Below are 19886 nucleotides of genomic sequence, written 5' to 3'. Positions count from 1 at the left end.
ACGGGAGCATCCCAGTTCCCTCTGCTCATCCCCCTGTCCTGTGCAGGCCCATCTTCTCTCACAGGGCTCTCACCCAAGGCTCAATCCCTCTGTACCAGCAAAATATTTACCCAAGCCCAAGTACTCAGTCCAAAATACAGACCCACAGAGCTCTTGTGGAAACTGCTCCTCCCTGACTCCAACCCTGAATTTCATTCTGGGGTCTACATATTCTCACATGCTGCCCAATCTCCAAATTCTGGTGGTTGATCAAGGGGTGGAAATCCACTCACACTGGACCAAGCCCAGGGCTTCATCATGATCTCTGAACTTCAAACCAGTGAGTGTAAGTTTAGTCCCTCTCCAGAGTAGGATTCTCTCGGTGGCTGTTCCCACCAGGAGTAGAAATTCTGGTCTGCAGCGAGGAAGTATGAAGCCATCATGCACAGAAAAACAGAAAAATGTGTCATGTGGGTCCAGGCCAGCTCCATCCTGCTGGGCGTAGCCTTTGTGGACTCCCCACCCTGATTGCTCACTGCAGATCTGGCCTCTTCACAGCTTCCACCATGAAGCGAGGGAAAGAAAAGAACAGAGGACGGGGAGCAATTGTCCCATTCATCCCCTATTTGCTACTTGGGGGCCTCTGTGTCCTCGCCCTTGGGTGGGGCTGCCACTGTGGAGGTTGTCTTGAGGCTCCGTTTCCGCTTCTGCACGTTCTGCTCCGGGTGGAACAGGATGACGTAGGTTTTGGGTACATAGAGCATGCCGAGGGACACCGATGCACTCAGGCTTAAGGACACAGTCAGTGTGGTGGTTTGGATGTAGATCTAAGCCACGGAGGAAGGGACCAGGTGGGACTCAGCCCAGGTCTCTCCCGCCCTCCACCCCCACACAGCCTGGAGGTGAGTCTATTTCAGTCAAGTGACTGGGAATGAGCACTCAATAAAGGAGAGCAGTGTAAGCAAAGGCCTCGTGGCATGAAGAATTGGTAGTCACAGTGTGGCTCTGGTATAGGCAGGAAGAAGGGTAAACGACACAGCACTGAGTGGACATGTGACCAAGGGAAGTGAGAGGTTCATTCACAGAGCGACACCTGGGGAAATGGTCCATATGCCTAAAAAGTGCTAGAGCATGTTAATGAATGAATGAACATGTTTTCAAATGTACAAATGAATGGATGAACCAAACCTGAATAAAGGAGCAAGTAGGCAAACAAAGGGAGGACGGAGGTGAATAAACAAATGCTCCACTGTACACATGAATAAATGACTGTCAAACAAATAGACCGATAGATGAATGGATTGGCAGATATAAAGTATATGAAAAGATAATTGAATGAAAGAAAGTTAATTGATGGTTGGAAGAAGCATGGATGAAAAAAATGAATGAACAATGGAAAGGGGACTGAGAGAACAACCGGAGGGAGACTGGAAAGACAAATGAGTACACGAATGAATCAGCCAACCAAGCAATCATTCATATGGGTGGCCCAGCTCTTGGAATAATCGAGCCCTTCCGTGGACAGGCAGGAAACAAACGAGGTCATGAAACCGACTGGGGACCCAGATTACCTTTTCAGCTGACTGGGCAGTGCCAAAGAAGATAGGCACAAAAGCCAACCAGATGATGCAGGTGGTGTACATGGTGAAGCCAATGGGCTTGGCCTCATTGAAGGTCTCAGGCACGCCACGGGCCTTGATGGCGTACACCGTGCATGTGACCATGAGCAAGAGGCTGTAGCCCAGGCAGCCGACGAGGGACAGATCCGACATGTCGCACTTGAGCACCCCTTTGGCCTGCTCTGGTTCTACCGTCCGCTGCTCTTCGTAGTCAATCACACTGTGTGGGGGCTGGGCCCCCAGCCAGGCCATCACTCCCACCACCTGCAGGAGCCAACATGGTATCAAGGACACACTCAGCCTCACCCTCGCCTGAGATCTCTGGCAGGTTAAGGTTGCTTTTAGGCTCCTGGCCTATTGAGTGGGATGCTCAGGCCTGAGAGCCACTGTGGAGAGGGGAGGGTTGTCCAGGAGGGGACTGCCTGGGCAAAGGCCTGTGACACAGGCAGGTGGAGAGAAGGGGCTGCAGTGGAAGTATGTGCTGGGGACATCTGGGCTGATTGGGGAAGGGGCCCTGGATGTCCTCTTCCTGTATTTCAGCCATTACCAGCACCATTTACTGAGGCCAGCAAGGTGCAGTGACTGCAGGCAGAGGCTCTGGAACGGTGACCCTAATCACATCTCCTCTATCTACTGAATGGGAACCCTCATAATCTGTTGTGAGGACATGATGCCAGCTTGGGGGAAGAGTCAGTGCATGTCCCACTGATTAGGAACCAGGCCCAGCAGAGATGTTCCTCTTCACAACCCTCCAGGGAGGCAGTATCATGTATTCTGTAGGTGGGAAAACACTAGCTTGATCCAATCTAGCAATATGGCAAACCACGTTCCTGAGGAACCCCTTCCTTCTCCAAATCCAGAGAACTGTTGAACAAGATATAATGAAATTGCGTGTGAATGCATAGTGTGGCTCAAAATATAGAGGCACTGGATGGAGAGCAGTAAGAATGTGAACTGATGCCGGGTGGCCAGGGAGGTCAGAGTCAGACACAGGCCCTAACAAGGAGAAGATGGAGTATGAATTCCTTCACACTGAGGGGAGACATGACCTCCAGCCAAGGGAAGCTGGGGAGTAGGAACTAAGACACCTGCATAAAGGTGGGACCCTGGAAGGGCCGTCCCCTACATTTGTGCAGGTCGTTCACTGCACAAGATGCTTGACTTGGGAGGAGCGGGGCTGAAACCTAGCCAACACTTCAGTGCCATACTGTGCACCTGGAGTAGGGCTATGTGATCCTAGAGGAAAGGATGCTTTTTAAATAATTTGTACACCCAGAAGGAGCACATTTATGTGATTCTCCCAAAGGCAGCAGCTCCATGAACAAGGGACTAATAAAATAAAACTCCACCCACTGTCCAGGAAGGAAGCATGGAGGCTCTTCTTAGAACTCCTCTAGATGGGGGGAAAAGTTGCCCAAGAGAAACTAAAACCCAAGGCCTATGATACACGGGAGTAGCAACCAAAATGTGCCCCACTGAATTTGCAACCCACGTACTTGGTAAAAGAACTAGCATCCAGTACAGGTAATAAACACCTACAAAATAATAGAAAGTGAGCAAAGCACAGGAACAGGCACAGGCACATCACAGAAGAGGAAAGTACAAAGGCTAGCTGCACAAGTAAGTAGAGACAAATTAAAACAATAAGATACCATTTCACATCCATCATATTGCTGAGTAACCTTGTAAAGTTGAAGGTGTGCATCTTTGAAAAGATTTGGGATTTCTAGAAAGGGAGGTATAATGTGGGAAGTCCATAGGTGAGCCGGAGGGGGGCACTGAATGCAGTCTAAACATCTCTATCCTGAGGCAAGAGGTGCCACGGGGGTTTCAGGCAGGAAGCAGTGAGGTGCTTTCGAGGATGGGCTGCGCACTGAGATTCCGGCCCTGACAGAGGACGCTCAGACCCTGCTATGTACCAGAAAATGGCAGCACCTTCCAGTTGTGAAGAACTGGATGGACTGAGGCCTATGGGTGGGAATGACCATGTTATATGCAGAGCTGGGTAGGAAGAAGGGCTCTCCTGGGGTGGAGAGTGAGCCGTGTCCAAATGAGCTGAGCATGGGCCATCTACCTGGCCCTGAGAACTGGGCTGGCTCTGCAATGTCATACAATGTCACACACACTTGTCTCTTAGCACCGTTTACATAGAAAACATCCAGTGCTTTCCAGACCACAGGAGCTATTTCCAATGTTGTAATATTACCATCTCAGAGAAAACCCTAAAGGAACTCTGCTTTTGCTGCACATACAGCATGAAATTCTGGCCATCTATGGAATTGGATGCTTCACTCCACATAATATCATTAGACCCTGTGCCTCTTATCCAAGTTACCCAGTGACTGGGCAGTAGGAACTCCCTTTATGGAAACAGATTCTCTGCTTGGGGGAAATTCATCAGATTCTCTTTGCTCTGGGAGCCAAACTATGGAAGAGCATGCTCACTTTATGAAAATAATTTCACTGTTTCACAGAAAAATAACTGGATGCTTGCACTCCCCACCTTACTGATCCATTTTCCTCCAAGGATGAAGCAGGAGGAAACAGCTGCTCCTAAATGAGTTCTTCTAGTTACAGAAACAGTAGCGCCCTATCTCCTGGGACTTTTTTTTTTTTTTTTTAACATAGAGGCCAAAATAGAAGAGGGACTCTGATTTTTTAAGGTGGAGGTCAGTGCCCGTACCCCCAGCCCCGACCCCGTCTGCCCACCCCGTCACCCTGGGGGCCCCGAGGACCCACCTGCACTGAGGTGAAGCTGAAGGTGATGACGAGCTGCGAAGTGGGGCTGATGAAGGGCGGGGGTGTGACCGAGCGCTTCCCTTGCTCAAAGATGCGGTAGATGCGGTTGGTCTTGGTGAGCAAGGCAGAGTAGCTGAGGGTGGTTCCCAGGCCGAGGAAGAGCCTGCGGGCAGCGCAGACAGCCGCCCCGGGCTCGGCCACCATGAGGAAGGTGACCGTGTAGATGAGGAAGATGCCGGTGAGCAGGACGTAACTGAGCTCGCGGCCGGAGGCCCGGACGATGGGCGTGTTGTTGTGCCGCACGAAGGTGGCCACAACTGTGGTGGTGGCCATGATACCCAGCACGGCCAAGAGGAGGGGCGGGGCCGCCCAGGGCGAGGACCAGGACAGGCGGACCACTGGCGTGGGGCGGCAGCCCGTGTGGTTGCGCGTGGGCCTCATGTCCCGGGGGCAGGCCTCGCAAGTGAACTCGTCCACCTGGAAGCGGTACCCGTCGCAGGCCTCACAGTGCCAACAGCAGGGGACGCCCTTCACCATCTTTTTCCGCTCCCCCGGCCCACAGGGGAGGCTGCACTGAGACTCGGGCACCTCTCGGGGGTCTCCCGACCACTGCAGGGCTTCCACCTGGGACACAGGGAACACCGGGACCTGCGACTCCCGCCTCCAGGAAGGTGAGTCCGCCTCCCTGTGCCCAGAGCTCATCCTGTGCCACTCACATCCAGCCTGAGGGTCTCTGCCCACTGGCCCACAGCCTGGTAGCTGCCACTGCCCGCACTGCCATTGGTCACCTGGTACTGGAAGATGTCGTATCGCCCGGGTGCATCCCCGTTCTCATTGAACATCACAGGGGTTCCTGCGCTGCCTGGAAGGAGAGCCTGTCATCCTCAGCTGGTTCTCGAGCCCATCAAAGGCCCAGCCGGGACAAAGGAAGAGCTTAGCAAGCACGTGAAAAGGTGCTCAGCATCGCCTATCATCAGGGAAATTTGGATCAAAACCGCAGTGAGATACCACCTCACACCCATTTAGGATAGCCACTGTCAAAACAACAGAAAGTAAGTGTTGGCAAGTGTACGGAGACATTGAAACCCTATACTTCACTGGTGGGAATGCGAAATGATGCAGTCACTGTGGAAAACAATATGGTGGTTCCTCAAGAAATTAAACATAGAATTACCACACAATCCAGCAATTCCTTTTCTAGCTATATACCCAAAATAATGGAAAGCAGGGACTCAAAGAGATATTTGTACACTTATGTTCACAGCAGCATTATTCACAGTAGCTAAGACGTGGAATAAACGCAAGTGTCCATCAACGGATGAACGGGTAAGCAAATTGTGGTCTATACATACAATGGAATATTATTCAGCCTTAGAAAGGATGGAAATTCTGACACATTCTACAACATGGATGAACCTTGAGAACATTATGATAAGTGAAATAAGCCAGTCACAAAAGGACAAACACTGTGTGATTCCACTCATATGAGGTACTTAGAGCAGTCAAATTCATAGACAAAATGTAGAATGCTGGGGGAGGGGGAAATGGGGAGTTAGTGTTTAATGGGTACAGAGTTTCAGTTCTGTACAATAAAAAGAGTTCTAGAGATTGACTGCACAACAATGTACACCACTAAACTGTACACTTAAAAATGGTTAAGATAGTAAATATTATGCTATGTGCATGTTACCACAATTTAAAAAGAATAAGAAAGAGCTTAACTGTGCAGGCGAGAGGATGAGTTCAGACTTACAAAGGTACTGATTTGAACAAGCAGCTTTATTTATTTTAGAAGCTTGTTCTACCAGCTTGCAGAGCTGTTCTGGAGTGCTATTAAGTCATGCTCTTTATTTATTTATTTATAACTTTTTGGCCATTCGGCATGAGGGATCTTAGTTCCCTGACCAGGGATCGAACCTGTGTCCCCTGCGGTGGAAGCACAGAGTCTTAACCACTGGACTGCCAGGGAAATCCCTAAGTCATGCTCTTTAACAGAGAGCTTGGCAGAGAAAAGGTGCTAACATTTGGTGGAAGAAGAGAGTTCTTAATTTACTAAAGGATTGTAATTGAACACAATGTGAAGCACCCCCAGCAAACCATAACCACGGCTGAGTCCATCTGGGCCTTTTCAGAAACCCTTATTCTGAGCCCTGACCATGTGCCAGGCCCTCCACTCGTATTGGGGGGACACAGACTCATGCCTTGTGCTCAGGCAGCACAGGGCCTGGCTGGGGAGGCATTCGGAGGCCTGAGACTCGGAGTGGGCCACTGTGCAAGCAGTGCCTTTGCACAGTCTGCACTGTGCCCCATGCGTGCCCTCAGAGACCAGACGACTCCAAACTCTGTGCAATGGAGAGGAGAGTTGTGTGTGACCCTCTGAGGGATCCAGGCAGAAGGGGTCACAGAGAAGTTCCCCAACACCTGGAATTTGCAGCCTGGGGCAGGAGGTACTGAAGGCTGGAGAAGGAGGAGTGTTAAAAACTGTTCCCCAGAACTTGGCTTGAGCCTCCAGCTCTCAGGCCCAGATGCTCCCACTATACCCTTCTGCTCTCCCATTCCTTCCATCCTGAGTCGTCCCAGGTCCTGAGAACTCCATCCCAGCAGGTTTCCCCTCATTCACGTAGGGGCTCTGGCTCCCACTCACCATTGAAACGTACAGCTCGAATATACTGCAGCAGCGTCCGCCCGTCGGTGGGCTCCATTGCTGGGCACAGGCCTGTGTGCCCAGGGCAGAGAGCCTGGTGCATGCTGTGGAGGGCGTGGGCAATGGCGTACACAGCATCGATCACAAACTGCACCTTCCCTTCCTGCTCGTAGGCAGAGTCCCGGCCGATGCGTTCCTCACCTGTCCTAGGGATGCCCAGAGGAAGTGTGCCTGGCTCCCAGATGCCCAACCTGGCCTCCCACCTTCTCCCTCACCACCCTCGCCACCCTGGGCAGCTCTCACCTGTGCATTTGCGGGTGGAATCATCTGACTGGGTACCTGAGCTGGTCAGTTTGCAGTTAAAATTCTCTTCCCAGAACTCAGCAAACCAGATGTTCCGGCGGTTGTTCTCCAGGGAGCGAGTCATGAAGTACTGGTCAAATCCTGAGAGACAGGGAAGGAGGGAGGGGGTTGGCAACAGTCTGAGCCAGCCACAGCTCACTACTTGTGTCCCCTCACCGCTTGCTTACTTTGCAGCTGGGGATACCCATGTGACCAATTTCTGGCCTGGCCAATGAGTTCAAAGCCATCTAGGGATTCCACGGTAAATTTGTAACCTGATACAAGCTCAGAGCCTCACCACATGAGAGAATTTTTTGCTGCCTTTTCTTTCCTGGTTAGGATGCTGCTATGAAGATGTAATGGGTGGAGCTTCAGCAGCCACTTTGTGAATAAAACACCACAATCAAGAAGGCACATGGGACTTCCCTGGTGGTGCAGTGGTTAAGAATCTGCCTGCCAGTGCAGGGAACACGAGTTCGAGCCCTGGTCCAGGAAGATCCCACATGCCATGGGGCAACTAAGCCCGTGTGCCACAAATACTGAGCCTAAGCTCTACAGCCTGCAAGCCACAACTACTGAGCCCACGTGCCACAGCTACTGAAGCCCACACGCCTAGAGCCTGTGCTCCGCAACAAGAGAAGCCACCGCAATGGGAGGCCCGTGCACCACAACGAAGAGTAGCCCCCGCTCACCACAACTAGAGAAAGCCCGCACGCAGTAACAAAGACCAACCGCAGCCAAAAATAAATAAATAAATAAATTCATTAAAAAAAACAAAAACAAAAACAGGTTGACTTTAAAAAAAAAGAAGGCATATGGCAACTACAGAGGATGGTGGAACAGAAGGGGAGACAGAGCTCAGGGCTCTGAGAACATCATTGACTCACTGCCCCAAACATGAAGTTGCCCCTACTTTGAAACCTCTTGTCTTGTAATGAAACGCCTTTATTGCTAAAACCACTCTCAGTCTAGTCTGTTGCTTGCAGCTGAATGCATTCTATGGGAAAGAAAGAGTGTAAGGGTGGGTGTACCCCTCCAAAAGGCTGGGAGCCCCTGGGAGTCAGGGCTCAGCATTTACAAGGGTCTGTGCTTCACAAAATAGCCCCGAAGTGCCTCATCAAAGCATCTTCAGTTTAGCCTTTGGGGAAATGAGCAATCCTAGTGTAAAATGGCCATCTTTTCTGCATTCTTCCAGATATTCACAGGCGGGATGGTGGAGGAGGGGTGGAGAGGAAGGCCTCATTAATTGATCAACAGGACAGTATGACCCACATCCTTGGTTTCTATCCCTCCCACAGTCACCCTCAAATTAGAGTGCCTTTGGCAGAACCAGGAATACAGGCATTGAATTAACACAAAACTAAACAAACAAACAAAACCTAACAATTCTTCACCCTGTAGAGTGGGATGTGCATTTCCTCATTTGCCAATTCATTCAAACACTGCTTGGAGGGATGTATTCACAGAATCTCAGAATTCTAGAATCTGGGAATCCTAGAAGGGACCCTGGATCACGGTACAATTTTATAGAAGGGGAAAATGAGCACCCCCCAAGAGGGGATCGTGGGGAAGGACAAATATGGGTGGGAGATGCAGTGGGGAAGGGCGTGCCCCCACTCACCATCAATAGAGGCCCTTTTGGGCAGGATGGTGATGGCTCCCACAGCCACGTCCTCCAGGTTCAGGATGGGTGAGATCTTGGCTCCCCAGCTGTCTGAGCCAACCCACAGGAAGTAGCTGGTCAGGTTGGCCTGGCGTGCAGCCTCCAGGACCCTCCTGGTAAGGATAGGGTAGGGGTGAGTGAGGGCCGGAGAGCCTCCTCCAACTTAACTCTGGTCACTTTCCATTCTTCTCTCTCCATCTATCCCATTCTGCATCACTCATCAGACCCTTTGTTTATCAGGAAAAGTAGGATGTAGGGAGTTTAGGACACTTGCCCTGGGTTTCTCAGGTAGTAAAGGGTCCAGCCAGGCTCTGACCCCAGGCCTGCCCTCTTGTTCTATGCACCATAGTCCACTGCATGCTGCCTTTAAGAAGGGCCTACCTTCTCTTGCTGGGGCTCAGGCCGGGGTCCATGGCCTTCTGCTGATACCCTCCTACCCCTGGGAGTCCTTCCCTGACAGCTCATTTTCTGCACTTACATGTGCCCACCAGTCTCTCCCCCACTGTTAATTATAGAAGCAGACATATATTCTTGTGTTTCCCTGGCAAGGTTTGGAGCATCTTCACCCAGACCAGGCCTGGTTCATTTCTGGGGGCACCAGACAGAGAGGTGGCAGTAGAAAAGGTATGTGGGGGCAGGAAGGTAAGGGAAGGCGAGAAAGAGGGAAAGGAGGATGTACGTGGCTGGGATATGTGAGAAGAGGTGGCAGGGTCTTCAAGGAGAGCCTCTGAAGAACACAGTGATTGAACATGCCATCTGTCCCACCTGATGTCATCCTCGTTGGCAAAGATGATGATGCCCCGGGCATTTGGTGTCTCCATCAGTCTCCTGATCACCTTATTGAATTCTCCTGGCTTTGGTTCCCTGGGAATCTTGATGGACTGGGCAATACAGACGCCCCCTGGGTGTCGAAGATGCCAAAGTCAGCTGCGGTCCCACCCATTCACCCACCAGGGCCACCACCACTCATGACTGTGGCAGGGGCTAAGTCTTTCAAAGGACCCCCACAGGGGGCACCATCCAGGCTCCCCATCATGAACCCAGTGCCCCACCTCACTGCTTATGCCCTGTCCAACGGACCCTCTATAGGCTCCTTCATGCCTCAGACCCCCCTGCCCCAAGCTCACCAGCCTCTCGGGAGATCTGCACAAAGGCGTCAACCCCACTCTCGCCATAGTTGCCCTCGGAGGCCAGCGTGGACACGTAGTTCCATCCCAATGCCCGCACGATGTCCACCATGGCCTGGGCCTGGTAGGAGTCAGGTGGCACCACGCGGGAGAAGAAGTCATAGCGTGTGGAGTCGCTGAGCTCAGGGGCCGTGGAAGCGTAGCTTATCTGGGGGATCTGGAGTGGGGAAGGACACCTGGGCTGTGGATGGAGGGTCAGTGACCCTAGGGAGGGAGGGCAATGAGGACCCAGGACATGGACATTTGGGGTTAGAGTGCTGGGGGCAAGCTGGAACAGCCACATAGAGAGGCCAGGAGGGGCAGAGCAGGCAGGAGAGCTGGGGAGGGGTTATTTGATTGAAGGCTGTGTCTGGCCTAATGGAGGGGCCTGTTTGGAACTGGGTTTATCTGTGTGCATTAGAGTGATTAACAGCGGGGATTACAGCTGAGCTGATCCAGGAGAAGGAGTGGGGGCAGTAAGTGTGAAAGCAGAGTGGAGAATGGTGGCTGGGGAGGCTGGGAAGAGGGCGGCTAGCAGAGAAGAGGGTGTATCCGTCATGTTAAAGAAAGACTCATGAGCAAAAAAAAAAAAAAAAAAAAAAGAAAGGAAAAGAAAACAAAAAACACACATAAAAGGGAGCAGGTGGGAGCTGGTATGAAGGTCAGCAGAGAGGGGGAGGTTCTGGAAGAAGCGGGCTGGAGCTGGTCTAGGGAAGACAGAGATGTTTGAAGCTAAAACAGAAAGGAAGGGTGGAGTGTGAAGACGTTATGGAAAGGAGAGGAGAAGAGAGAGAAGGAAAGATGGAAGGAGGAAGGGGGAAGAGAGAGACAGGGAGATGGAAAGAGAAAATCAAGAAGAAAGACAAAGAAAGAGGGAAAATGAGAGAAAACGAGGCAGAGAAACACTCATGGGCTACGGTGCAATTAATGGACGCCGTAGTTACCTCGGGCACTCTAGACGCTTTAATGTTCCGAACAACCTTCCCAGACTGGCTTGCCTCTGGCCCAGGGGACAAGGTTTCTTTGCGAACTAGAGTGATTCTCGCAAGGAGACCAGACCTCAGCCACGCCCAGGGAAAGGACGAGGGAGAGACGCTGCAACCCGGGAGCTCCCCCGGGCCCTCACCGCAAACAGGCGCAGCACGTTGGCGACCATGATGGAGACGGAGCTGGCCGAGGCGCCCACGACAGCCACCACGCGCTCAGGGGGCGCGGCGCGCATTGGGGGGACGCCGCCTGGGCAGCGCACGGCCGCCTCGTCGCCGTCGCTGCGGCCGCGGATCAGCGCCTGCACGAAGCTCAGCGCCTGCTCCAGCGCGTACGTGTCCCGCGAGCAGGTGTCGAGCAGCCGCGCGCCCAGGCGCACCCCGGGCAGCAGCTCGGGGTCGGCGTTCACGCGGTCCAGCGCGTACAGCATGGCCTCGAGCCGGTGCACGCCCTGCTCCTTCTTCAGCGGCCCGCACGCTCTGCCCGCCGCGCCCCGCGCGTGCACCGGGAACAGGCCGCCCAGCGTGAGGCCGCCCGCCAGGCGCACCGAGCCCGCGGCGCCCGCCACGCCCGCCTGCGCCAGCGCCAGCAGCAGCGGCAGCAGCGCCAGGACCCCGGCCATCGGCTCGGGGGCTGCGGGAGGAAGACGGGGTGGGGACGGGAACAGAACGGGAGAACGCTCTGAGCGCCCGGCAGAGGAAGGACCCGGGTTGGCGGAAAGGCGAGGGAGCCCCAAGCCTTGGGGAGAGGGGAGGCGCGCAGTACATAAATATTGGCCGAGCCAGCTGGAGAAGATATGAAGCATCAACTCGGCCAGCTTTCCCGGGCCACCTGGCTCTCACACCCTCTGAACCTCATCACCTGGGTCCCCCCTGCCCGACCACTGTCTCCACCGCTCCAGTCCTACCCCTGCCCTCCCCGACAGCCCTGGGCCGCTCTTTCTGGGAGTCCATCCCCAGCGCACACCCAGGCCCCCTCTGTAGCCACACTCACCTGCGCCAGCCGCTGTCGGTTCAGGACGGGACAGTGACAGATGCCGAGGGCCCTGAGGAAGAGAGGATTTAAGGATTCTGGGGAAGGGATGAAAGGCCGCCCTGAGGGCGGAGACCCGTCCTGAGCAAGGCGTGTGCGCAGGACTGGCTCTCTCCACATCTCCTTTCCCTCCCTCTCCTACTCCCTGGGTCTGTTTCTTTCCGTCTTTGGATATGTGTCTGACACACACACTCTGTCCTTTTCTGTCTTCTGGTCTCTCTATTTCTCATCTCTGTCTCCGGCTTTCTCTACCCACCCCTCTCCCTTCTCTCTTTCTTCTCTTTCTGCCTCAGTCTCATTCTGTCTCTCTCTGTCAGTGTCCCTTTCTCTCACTGTCTCTCTCTGTCTCTTACCCGTTTTCTGTTACTCTTCCTCTCTCTTCTGGCCTCCAGTGTCTTGGCTCAGGCTGCTTAAGGCACTTCCCAGCTTTCTCCTTGCAAATCCCTGCAATAAACCCGTGAGTGGAGTGAGAAAGGAACACGGGCTGAGCAAACAGGATTGCACCTGAACAGGAGGAGGGAGAACAGGGCTGAGTTGGAAGAAGGCAGGAGCAAGCAGACCTTTAATGGTAGCAAGGGCTCTGCTTATCACACACACACAACCCTACAAAGAAGAGACTTCTACCATCAGACCCATTTTGCAGTTGGGGAAGTAGAGACCTCAAGGAGTTAAGTGACTCGCCCAAGGTCACACAGTGGACATGTGTCAGCATCAGGATTTGTACTCAGGTTGGTGTGAAACGAGCAGCCCTCACTGCCTTTGATGGAGGGAGGGAACAGGGCAGGCTTGCCCTGCAGTTCCCACCCCTGCCTCTTGCATCTGATGATGGAACCCTAAGGAGTTGCTCTTCTGGTGGTTCATAAAGCCTTCCTGGCTCTGGGGTCTGAAGCAGTGACACACTGTGTGAGGCTCTTGGTACCTGAGTTTCCTTATCTCAGGTTTTGGGCCAAGGTGATGGACACTTTTACCACCATCCCCATCTGAGGCCCTGGATTTGCCTTTCTGACACTGAGAGCAAAGTGCATCCTGGAGACAGGTGGTGAGCTCTGAGCCCCAGGGATTAGCAAGTTCGTGCTAAGGGGGGCTGAGCTGGCTTGGGCTCCATTAGAGAGGGTGGATTAGGGTGGTCACAGGGATTTGGGCAAAGCTGGCAGAGGGAGCAAGCAAAAGCTGTGTCACCCTTCTCCCTTCCCTCACCACATCCAAGGGCCCTGATTGTCTCCGTTTTCAGAGCTGTCCAGACACCTGTCCTTGGCAGAGTTGGGAGGTCCAGCTTGGCCTTCACCCATTTTACAGGTTGGGAAGGATGGGGCACTTAGCTGGTGCTAGGCCCCAAGCTTGACGTTGCAGAAGTCTGTACAAACTGGGCATTTGAGGTAGTAGGTTCCTGCCGCTGGGCTCACACAGCCCCCCGCAGCCCTCCCCTGCTCAGGACAGGTTAGACAGGGCCACAGCTGACTTCACAAAACAGGTTCCTGACTCACAGGATGAGAGCATCTCGCTGGTTCCCTGAGTATAGGATGGACCACCAGGGAGCTGGGGCAATAGCCCTCACTGTGGTGCAGGAGGGAGGTGAGTGTCTGACCAGAGTGCGGGAGGTGGAAGGGGAGAGAAGTAGGTGAGTTCCAGGCAAGGGGAAGAACCAGCTCTGAGGATGAAGAGGGAGGCATCATGGCTGGGGCACCTGGGAGGAGGAAGTAGCCACCCTTGAGCATGTGAGGACCAGGACCAGGGCAGAGCAGGTCAGAGGAGGGCAGAAACCAAGACTTTGGTTTTGGACACAGGAAAGCCAAGAATTTCATTTGAGATTGAGAGGATAGGTCAAGCTCCTGGTTAGATTCAGTAAAGGGGGAAATTTAATACAGCAGATTCCACAGTTTAAAAATTTCAGTTCAATGTTTTGAGTACCAATGTCTAGACTCCATAATGTTCTCTTCTGGGGCTTATAGGAAGTGTTGAGAGTAGTAATTAAGTAATTACAATGGGTGTTAAAAGCTTACACTTACTGTGTGAAATATATATATAAATCTCCTTAATTCTCACAACACTCTCTGTGAAGTCGGTGTCAGTATCATCCCCATATTACAGATGAGAAAACTGAGGTACTGAGGAGCACAGAGAGGTAAGGAACTAATTTACCCAGGATTGCACAAACATTAAGTAACGAGTGGGATAGTGAAGCCAAGTCAGGCTGACTCTGAACTAGGCTATTACTCACTGGGCTATACAGATGACATCAGTGCATATACATCTTTCTAACTATACATTTCTCTTTGCACCTCCCACCACGCCCCTGCTTGTTGTAGATGTAATCTTGACAGAAAGGGAAGAGAGTGTTACAGAAATTACAATTTGTTTATTTTGAACGTGTGGTTTTTTGGTTCCTGGGGAATTCCAACTCTGGAATTCCTTTGGAAGCAAGAGTCTCTCACCACATATATTAAGTTGATAGAGCTGCCATAACAGAGTACCACACACACAACAGATGTTTATTGTCTTATGGTTCTGGAACCTGGAAATCTGAAGTCAAGGTGTCAGCAGGGTTGGTTCCTTCTGGAGGCTGTGAGGGAAGAATCTGTTCCAGGCCTCTCTTCTTGGCTTGTCTTCTCCCTGTGTCTCCACATTGTTTCCCTCTGTACATCCAAATCCACTTCTTATAAAGACACCAATCATATGGGAACAGGGCCCACCCTAAAGAACTCATTTCACCTTGGTTACCTCTGTAACAACTCTATCTCCAAATAAGGTCACATTCTGAGGTACCGGAGGTTAGGACTTCAACATACGAATTTGGGTGCGGAGGGGCAGGGGGTGACACACACAGATCAGCCCATAACACCTCGAAAAACTTTGCAAATGAGCTTTCTTCGTAGTCTGCCAGTCCTTTGCTTTGGGACAATAATAACTGATAACATGAGTTGTGAGGTGAGTAGGGGCAGCTTGAGTCAAGGATTTGACACTGTGGACTCAGTGATATTACTCAGGTGTGAAATATACTTGAGAAACTGTTCATTTTAAGGGAACTATTTGCTAAATAGCAGGGTATTCATTGGGAAATACTGCCTAATTGTTGTTGTTGTTGTTTATGATGGCAAACCTTTAACCAGAGTATACATTTTCTTCAAAATTAGAGAAATCAAAGTGAGGAAAGCCAAAGAATGAATCTCAGAGAAGTTACCCCTGATATAGTGTAGAACAGCAGTCAGAAAAAAATTTTTTTAATTAATGGAACTTAGATTTAATGGAATTTTCTCCCTAATACACAGTGTCAAGGTATGATGATCACAGCAAAACACTTTTTTTAAAAGGGCCATATGGTAGGCCGAATAATGCATCCCCCCCCACCTCAATCTGTCCAAGTCCTAATCCCCAGGACCTGTGAATGTTACCTTATATGGCAAAGGGGATTTTGCAGATGTGATTTAATTAAGGATTTGTGATGGAGAGATGATCCTCGATTATCCTGGTGGGCCCCATGTATTCGTAAGGGTCCTTATAAGAGAGAAGGTGATGTGAAGATGGAAGCAGAGAGAGATTTGAAGATGCTAAATGCTGGCTTTGAAGATGCAGAAAGGAGCCACAAGCTGAGGAATACAGCCCTAAAACCTGGAACAGACGAAGAAATGGTTTGTCCCCTAGAATCTCCTGAGGGAGCACAGTTCTGCTGGCACCTTGATTTTGACCCAGTGATATTGATTTTACAGCTTTGTAGGAGGATAAATTTGTGTTGTTTTAAATAACTAAGTTTGTGGCAATTTGTTACAGCAGCAATAGAAAACTAGTGCAGGCCAGGTAGTAAATATTTTAGGCTTTGCAGACCATACAGTTTCTGTTATAAGTATTCAACTCTGCTGATGTGGTGTGAAAACAGTCACAGACAGTTCCCAGAGTCAGCCTCAGGGTCATGGCCAGGAACGCAAACAAGGCACTAGCTGGTTGTGTGAATGGGATTCCTCTTCTCTGTATGAACTTGGGTCAGGAACCCCAACTAGTAGGCCTGATTTGGGTTCTGGAGGGCCAGCCAGAGGCTGAGAGAAAGAGGGAGAAAGAGAGACAGAGAGTGAGGAAAGTGGCACTGCAGAGATTTGGATAAAAGACAATCTTTTCAGTAAATAATGTGGAAAAATCATGTGTCCATATGAAAATAAATGGAACCTGAACCGTACCTCATTCCAGATGCCAAAATCAATTCCAGATGCATTATTGACCTAAATAGGAAATGGAAACTGATAAAGCAGGTAAAAGATTATATATGAGCATGTTTCATGACCTTAGGGAAAGATAACATAAAATGAACATGAAAAGTACTAACCATAATAACTATAACTATAACTCGACAACTTTAAAATTAAGAACTCTATCAAAAGATATAAGGATAAAATGTTGATAATTATAGAAGATAAGTGATAGGTTTATGAGAGTTTATTACACTATTTTCTCTATAAAACGAAACAAGAGAAAAAGACAACAAAACGAGAGTGAAAAGGAAAGCCACAGAGTGGGAGAATATATTTAAAACTCATATAACAAACAAATAACTGTATCCAGAAGGTAATAAAAAGACAAATTACACATGAGAAAGATGGGCAAAAGATTTGAGCGGTCACTTCACAAAAGAAGATATCAAAATATGAAAAACCAAATGAAAAGATATCCAACCTCATTAAAAATTAGGAAAATTTAACTTAAAATTACAATAAGCAGGGCAGGCCAACTAGCAACTGAAAACTCCATGTGTTAATGCAGATGGGGAGTAATAGGAATTCTTAGACACTGCTAGTAGGAAGATAAATTGATATAATCCTAAGGAACACAGTTTTGCATTATAACTAAAGTTGAAGATATACATGCCCTATTTCTTAGCAATTTTACTGCTAGGTATATTCCCTGGAGAAATGAATGCATAGATGCATACAAAAGAATATTCAAAGTATTATTAGTCATTAGAGAAAAAAATAAAAATAAATCAAAATTGCATTAACAGTAAAGTGAATAAATAACCTGTGGTATATTCATGCAATGGACTGGAATATTACATAGAAAAATGAGTGAGCCAAAACTATGCATAACAACACATCTTACATATTGTTGAATACATACACTGTGATTCCATTTTACATAGTATACATAAGTAGGCAAAGTAAATCATAGTGTGTAGAGATACATACTTCAGTGGTAAAACCACAAATAAATGCAAGGAAGAATTGTAATAGGGAATGTAACTTTAAAATTGCATTTTAAAAATTTATGTGTTATTTTTCACAATTAAAAGATATTAAAACATGGAAAATGTAGGACAATTAGATAGGAAAAGTAAGATGTGAGAACTAAATTGAAATATATCAGTAATTAGAATAAGTGTAATTGGACTAAGTGCTTCCTTTAAAAGAAAAAATTTTGAGGTTGGGTAAAACAAAATCCAGTTTGGGTTGCTTTTAAGGGACACACCTAAAACATAAGAGTACAAAGTTGTGTTCCCAAAGTTGTGTACCTGTCTGACCTATCTGATGGTTCCCTGGAAGACCCTAGTTGAAAGACTTGTCTTTATTTTACCTGATTTGGTGCTCAACCAGTGCTAAAAGTCTTTCCCTAGGGAACACTTGTGAAAAAAATTTGCAAGCAAATGTCATAATATTGTGGCTAAGGTGATGGATAACAGTTGGAGCAAAAATAGACAAGCCAAATAAGGATTTTTCTAAAAACTGACAAATGAGATGACTACTGGAGCTTTGAAAGGCTCTGACATATTCCTGGGAATCTAGAAGTCCACACACATGTGTAGCCTGTGCACATAACTGAGGAAAGACATGAGAAAGCCCTAAGCCCTCAACTCTGGCTGACCTTGAGGCTCTGCAGAAGCAGGAAGCAAAGGTAAGGCAGAGTTGTCAACTGCCTGAGTGATGAAGGCGTGTGCCAACACGTACCCAGAGCCTCTTGGCAAGGACTGGGAGATTATTTGTTCCAGGTGTTTGAAGAAATCTCCATCCAGTCATTAACTGATCACTAAGCTCACCAACAGGCAACAAAGAATACAGACTTTACAGAACTAGTTCAAAATAGTCACTAAACAAGAACAACAAACAAATGAAAACAACAAATCCTGGGGAAGGGGAAACTCTGATTCTAAGAGCTATCACATTTTAATATTTTAATATCCAGTTTTCAACAACAAAAAAAATAGGCATGCAAAGACAAGAAAGTATGGCCCATTCATGGGGGAAAGAAAAATAAATCAACTGAAACTGTTTCTGAGGAAGAACAGATATTGACATTTCTAGACAAAGCCTTTAAATCATCTATTTTAAAAATGTTCAAAGAGCTAAAACAAACCACATCTAAAGAACTAAAAGAAAGCATGAGAACAATGCCTCACCAAATAGAAGATATCAATATTGAGATAGAAATTATAAAAAGGAAACAAATAGAAAATCTAAAGCTGAAAAGTATAATACCTAAAATGAAAAAGTCACTAGAAAAGCTCAGTAACAGATTTGAGAGAGCAGAAGAAAGAATCAGTGAACTTGCAGATAGGACAATTGAGATTATCCAGTGTAAGGAAGAAGGTGCAGAAAAGGAATGAAGAATAATGAACAGAGCCCCAGAGGTCTGTGGGATACCACCAAGGATACCAACATGAGAGAGAAATAAAAATGAAAACACAACATAACCAAACTTATGGAATGCAGCATAAACAGAGCTCAGGGGGAGATTTATCATTGTAAATGCCTACATTAAAAAGAAGACAATCTCAATTAATAACCTAATTTTACATACTAAAGAACTAGAAAAAAGAATAGCAAACTAAATTGAAAGAAGAAAGAAAATAATAAAGATTAGAGCAGGCATCATTGAATGGAAAAATAGGAAAAAAATGATAAAAATCAGTAAAAACCACAAGTGGTTCTTGGAAAAGATCAATAAAATTCAAAAACCTTTAGCTAGACTAAGAAAAAAAGGGAGAAGATTGCAACAATTAAGATGAATAGGTGCGTGCACACATGCATGCACGTGTTTGTTCCATTTCTCTGGAAAACCTTGATTAATACAAGCAGTACTGGAGGAAGTTTTTGGGAAAATGCAACATCTGAAAAATTTATGAGACATGAGCAGGATTTATATGCAAGGGGAAATATTAGGTTAAAAACTGTTCTCCCGAAGTATGGGGAGATTCAAGATGGTGGAGGAGTAGGTGGATGTGGAGTTCATCTCTTTCCATGGATGCATCAGGGATACATCTATAGATGCAACAATTCTCACAGAACACTGGCTGAAAACTAGCAGAAGACCTTGGACACCGGAAAGGACTAAAAAGATCCCTGCATAACTGGATAGGATGGAAAAAAGGGAGAAGAGGAGGAGAGGAAGCGGAATGGGACCTGCACCCCCGGACAGGGTTGCTGAAGCAGAGGAGAGATTCTCGAATTCGCGGAAACCCCCTCTCTGACAGGGAAACCTCCTCTCCGATGATGGGAAATGGATTGGGACAGAAGGGAAGCATTTGAGGCTGTCGTAAGTGGGTGAATCGGCTGATCTGTAGCAGACGGGACAGATTGAGAATACACAGACGGTCGTACCTCAGCCCTATGTGCACGGACTGGGACATGTGTTCACAAGTGTTCAAGGGGGCTGGGAGCTGGTGTGTGGGGATTGGAGAACAGGCGCCGAGCGAGAACTGCTGTTGGCGGTGGCGAGACGGACTGATGGGATGGGAGGGA

The 19886-nt window shown here is 48.8% G+C and overlaps 1 protein-coding gene across 1 annotated transcript in view; it reads right to left on the bottom strand.

Annotated features, from left to right (window-relative positions):
* Positions 1-608: 608 nt before the first annotated feature.
* The window catches only part of GRM6 (glutamate metabotropic receptor 6), a 49274-nt gene continuing 29996 nt past the window's right edge, over positions 609-19886 (bottom strand). The window contains exons 2-11 of the mRNA XM_036847316.1: positions 11279-11772; positions 10114-10330; positions 9752-9887; positions 8945-9099; positions 7285-7425; positions 6982-7182; positions 5054-5199; positions 4338-4961; positions 1551-1862; positions 609-806 (exon numbers count right to left, since the gene is read on the bottom strand). Coding sequence (XP_036703211.1) covers positions 609-806; positions 1551-1862; positions 4338-4961; positions 5054-5199; positions 6982-7182; positions 7285-7425; positions 8945-9099; positions 9752-9887; positions 10114-10330; positions 11279-11772 — 2624 coding nt within the window. The remainder of the gene's footprint in view (positions 807-1550; positions 1863-4337; positions 4962-5053; positions 5200-6981; positions 7183-7284; positions 7426-8944; positions 9100-9751; positions 9888-10113; positions 10331-11278; positions 11773-19886) is intronic.

This window comes from Balaenoptera musculus, chromosome 3 (assembly GCF_009873245.2).
Source record: "Balaenoptera musculus isolate JJ_BM4_2016_0621 chromosome 3, mBalMus1.pri.v3, whole genome shotgun sequence".
Lineage (NCBI taxonomy): Eukaryota > Metazoa > Chordata > Mammalia > Artiodactyla > Balaenopteridae > Balaenoptera > Balaenoptera musculus.
Note: the sequence above shows the minus strand (reverse complement) of the source record. Positions and strands in the feature narration are given on the sequence as shown.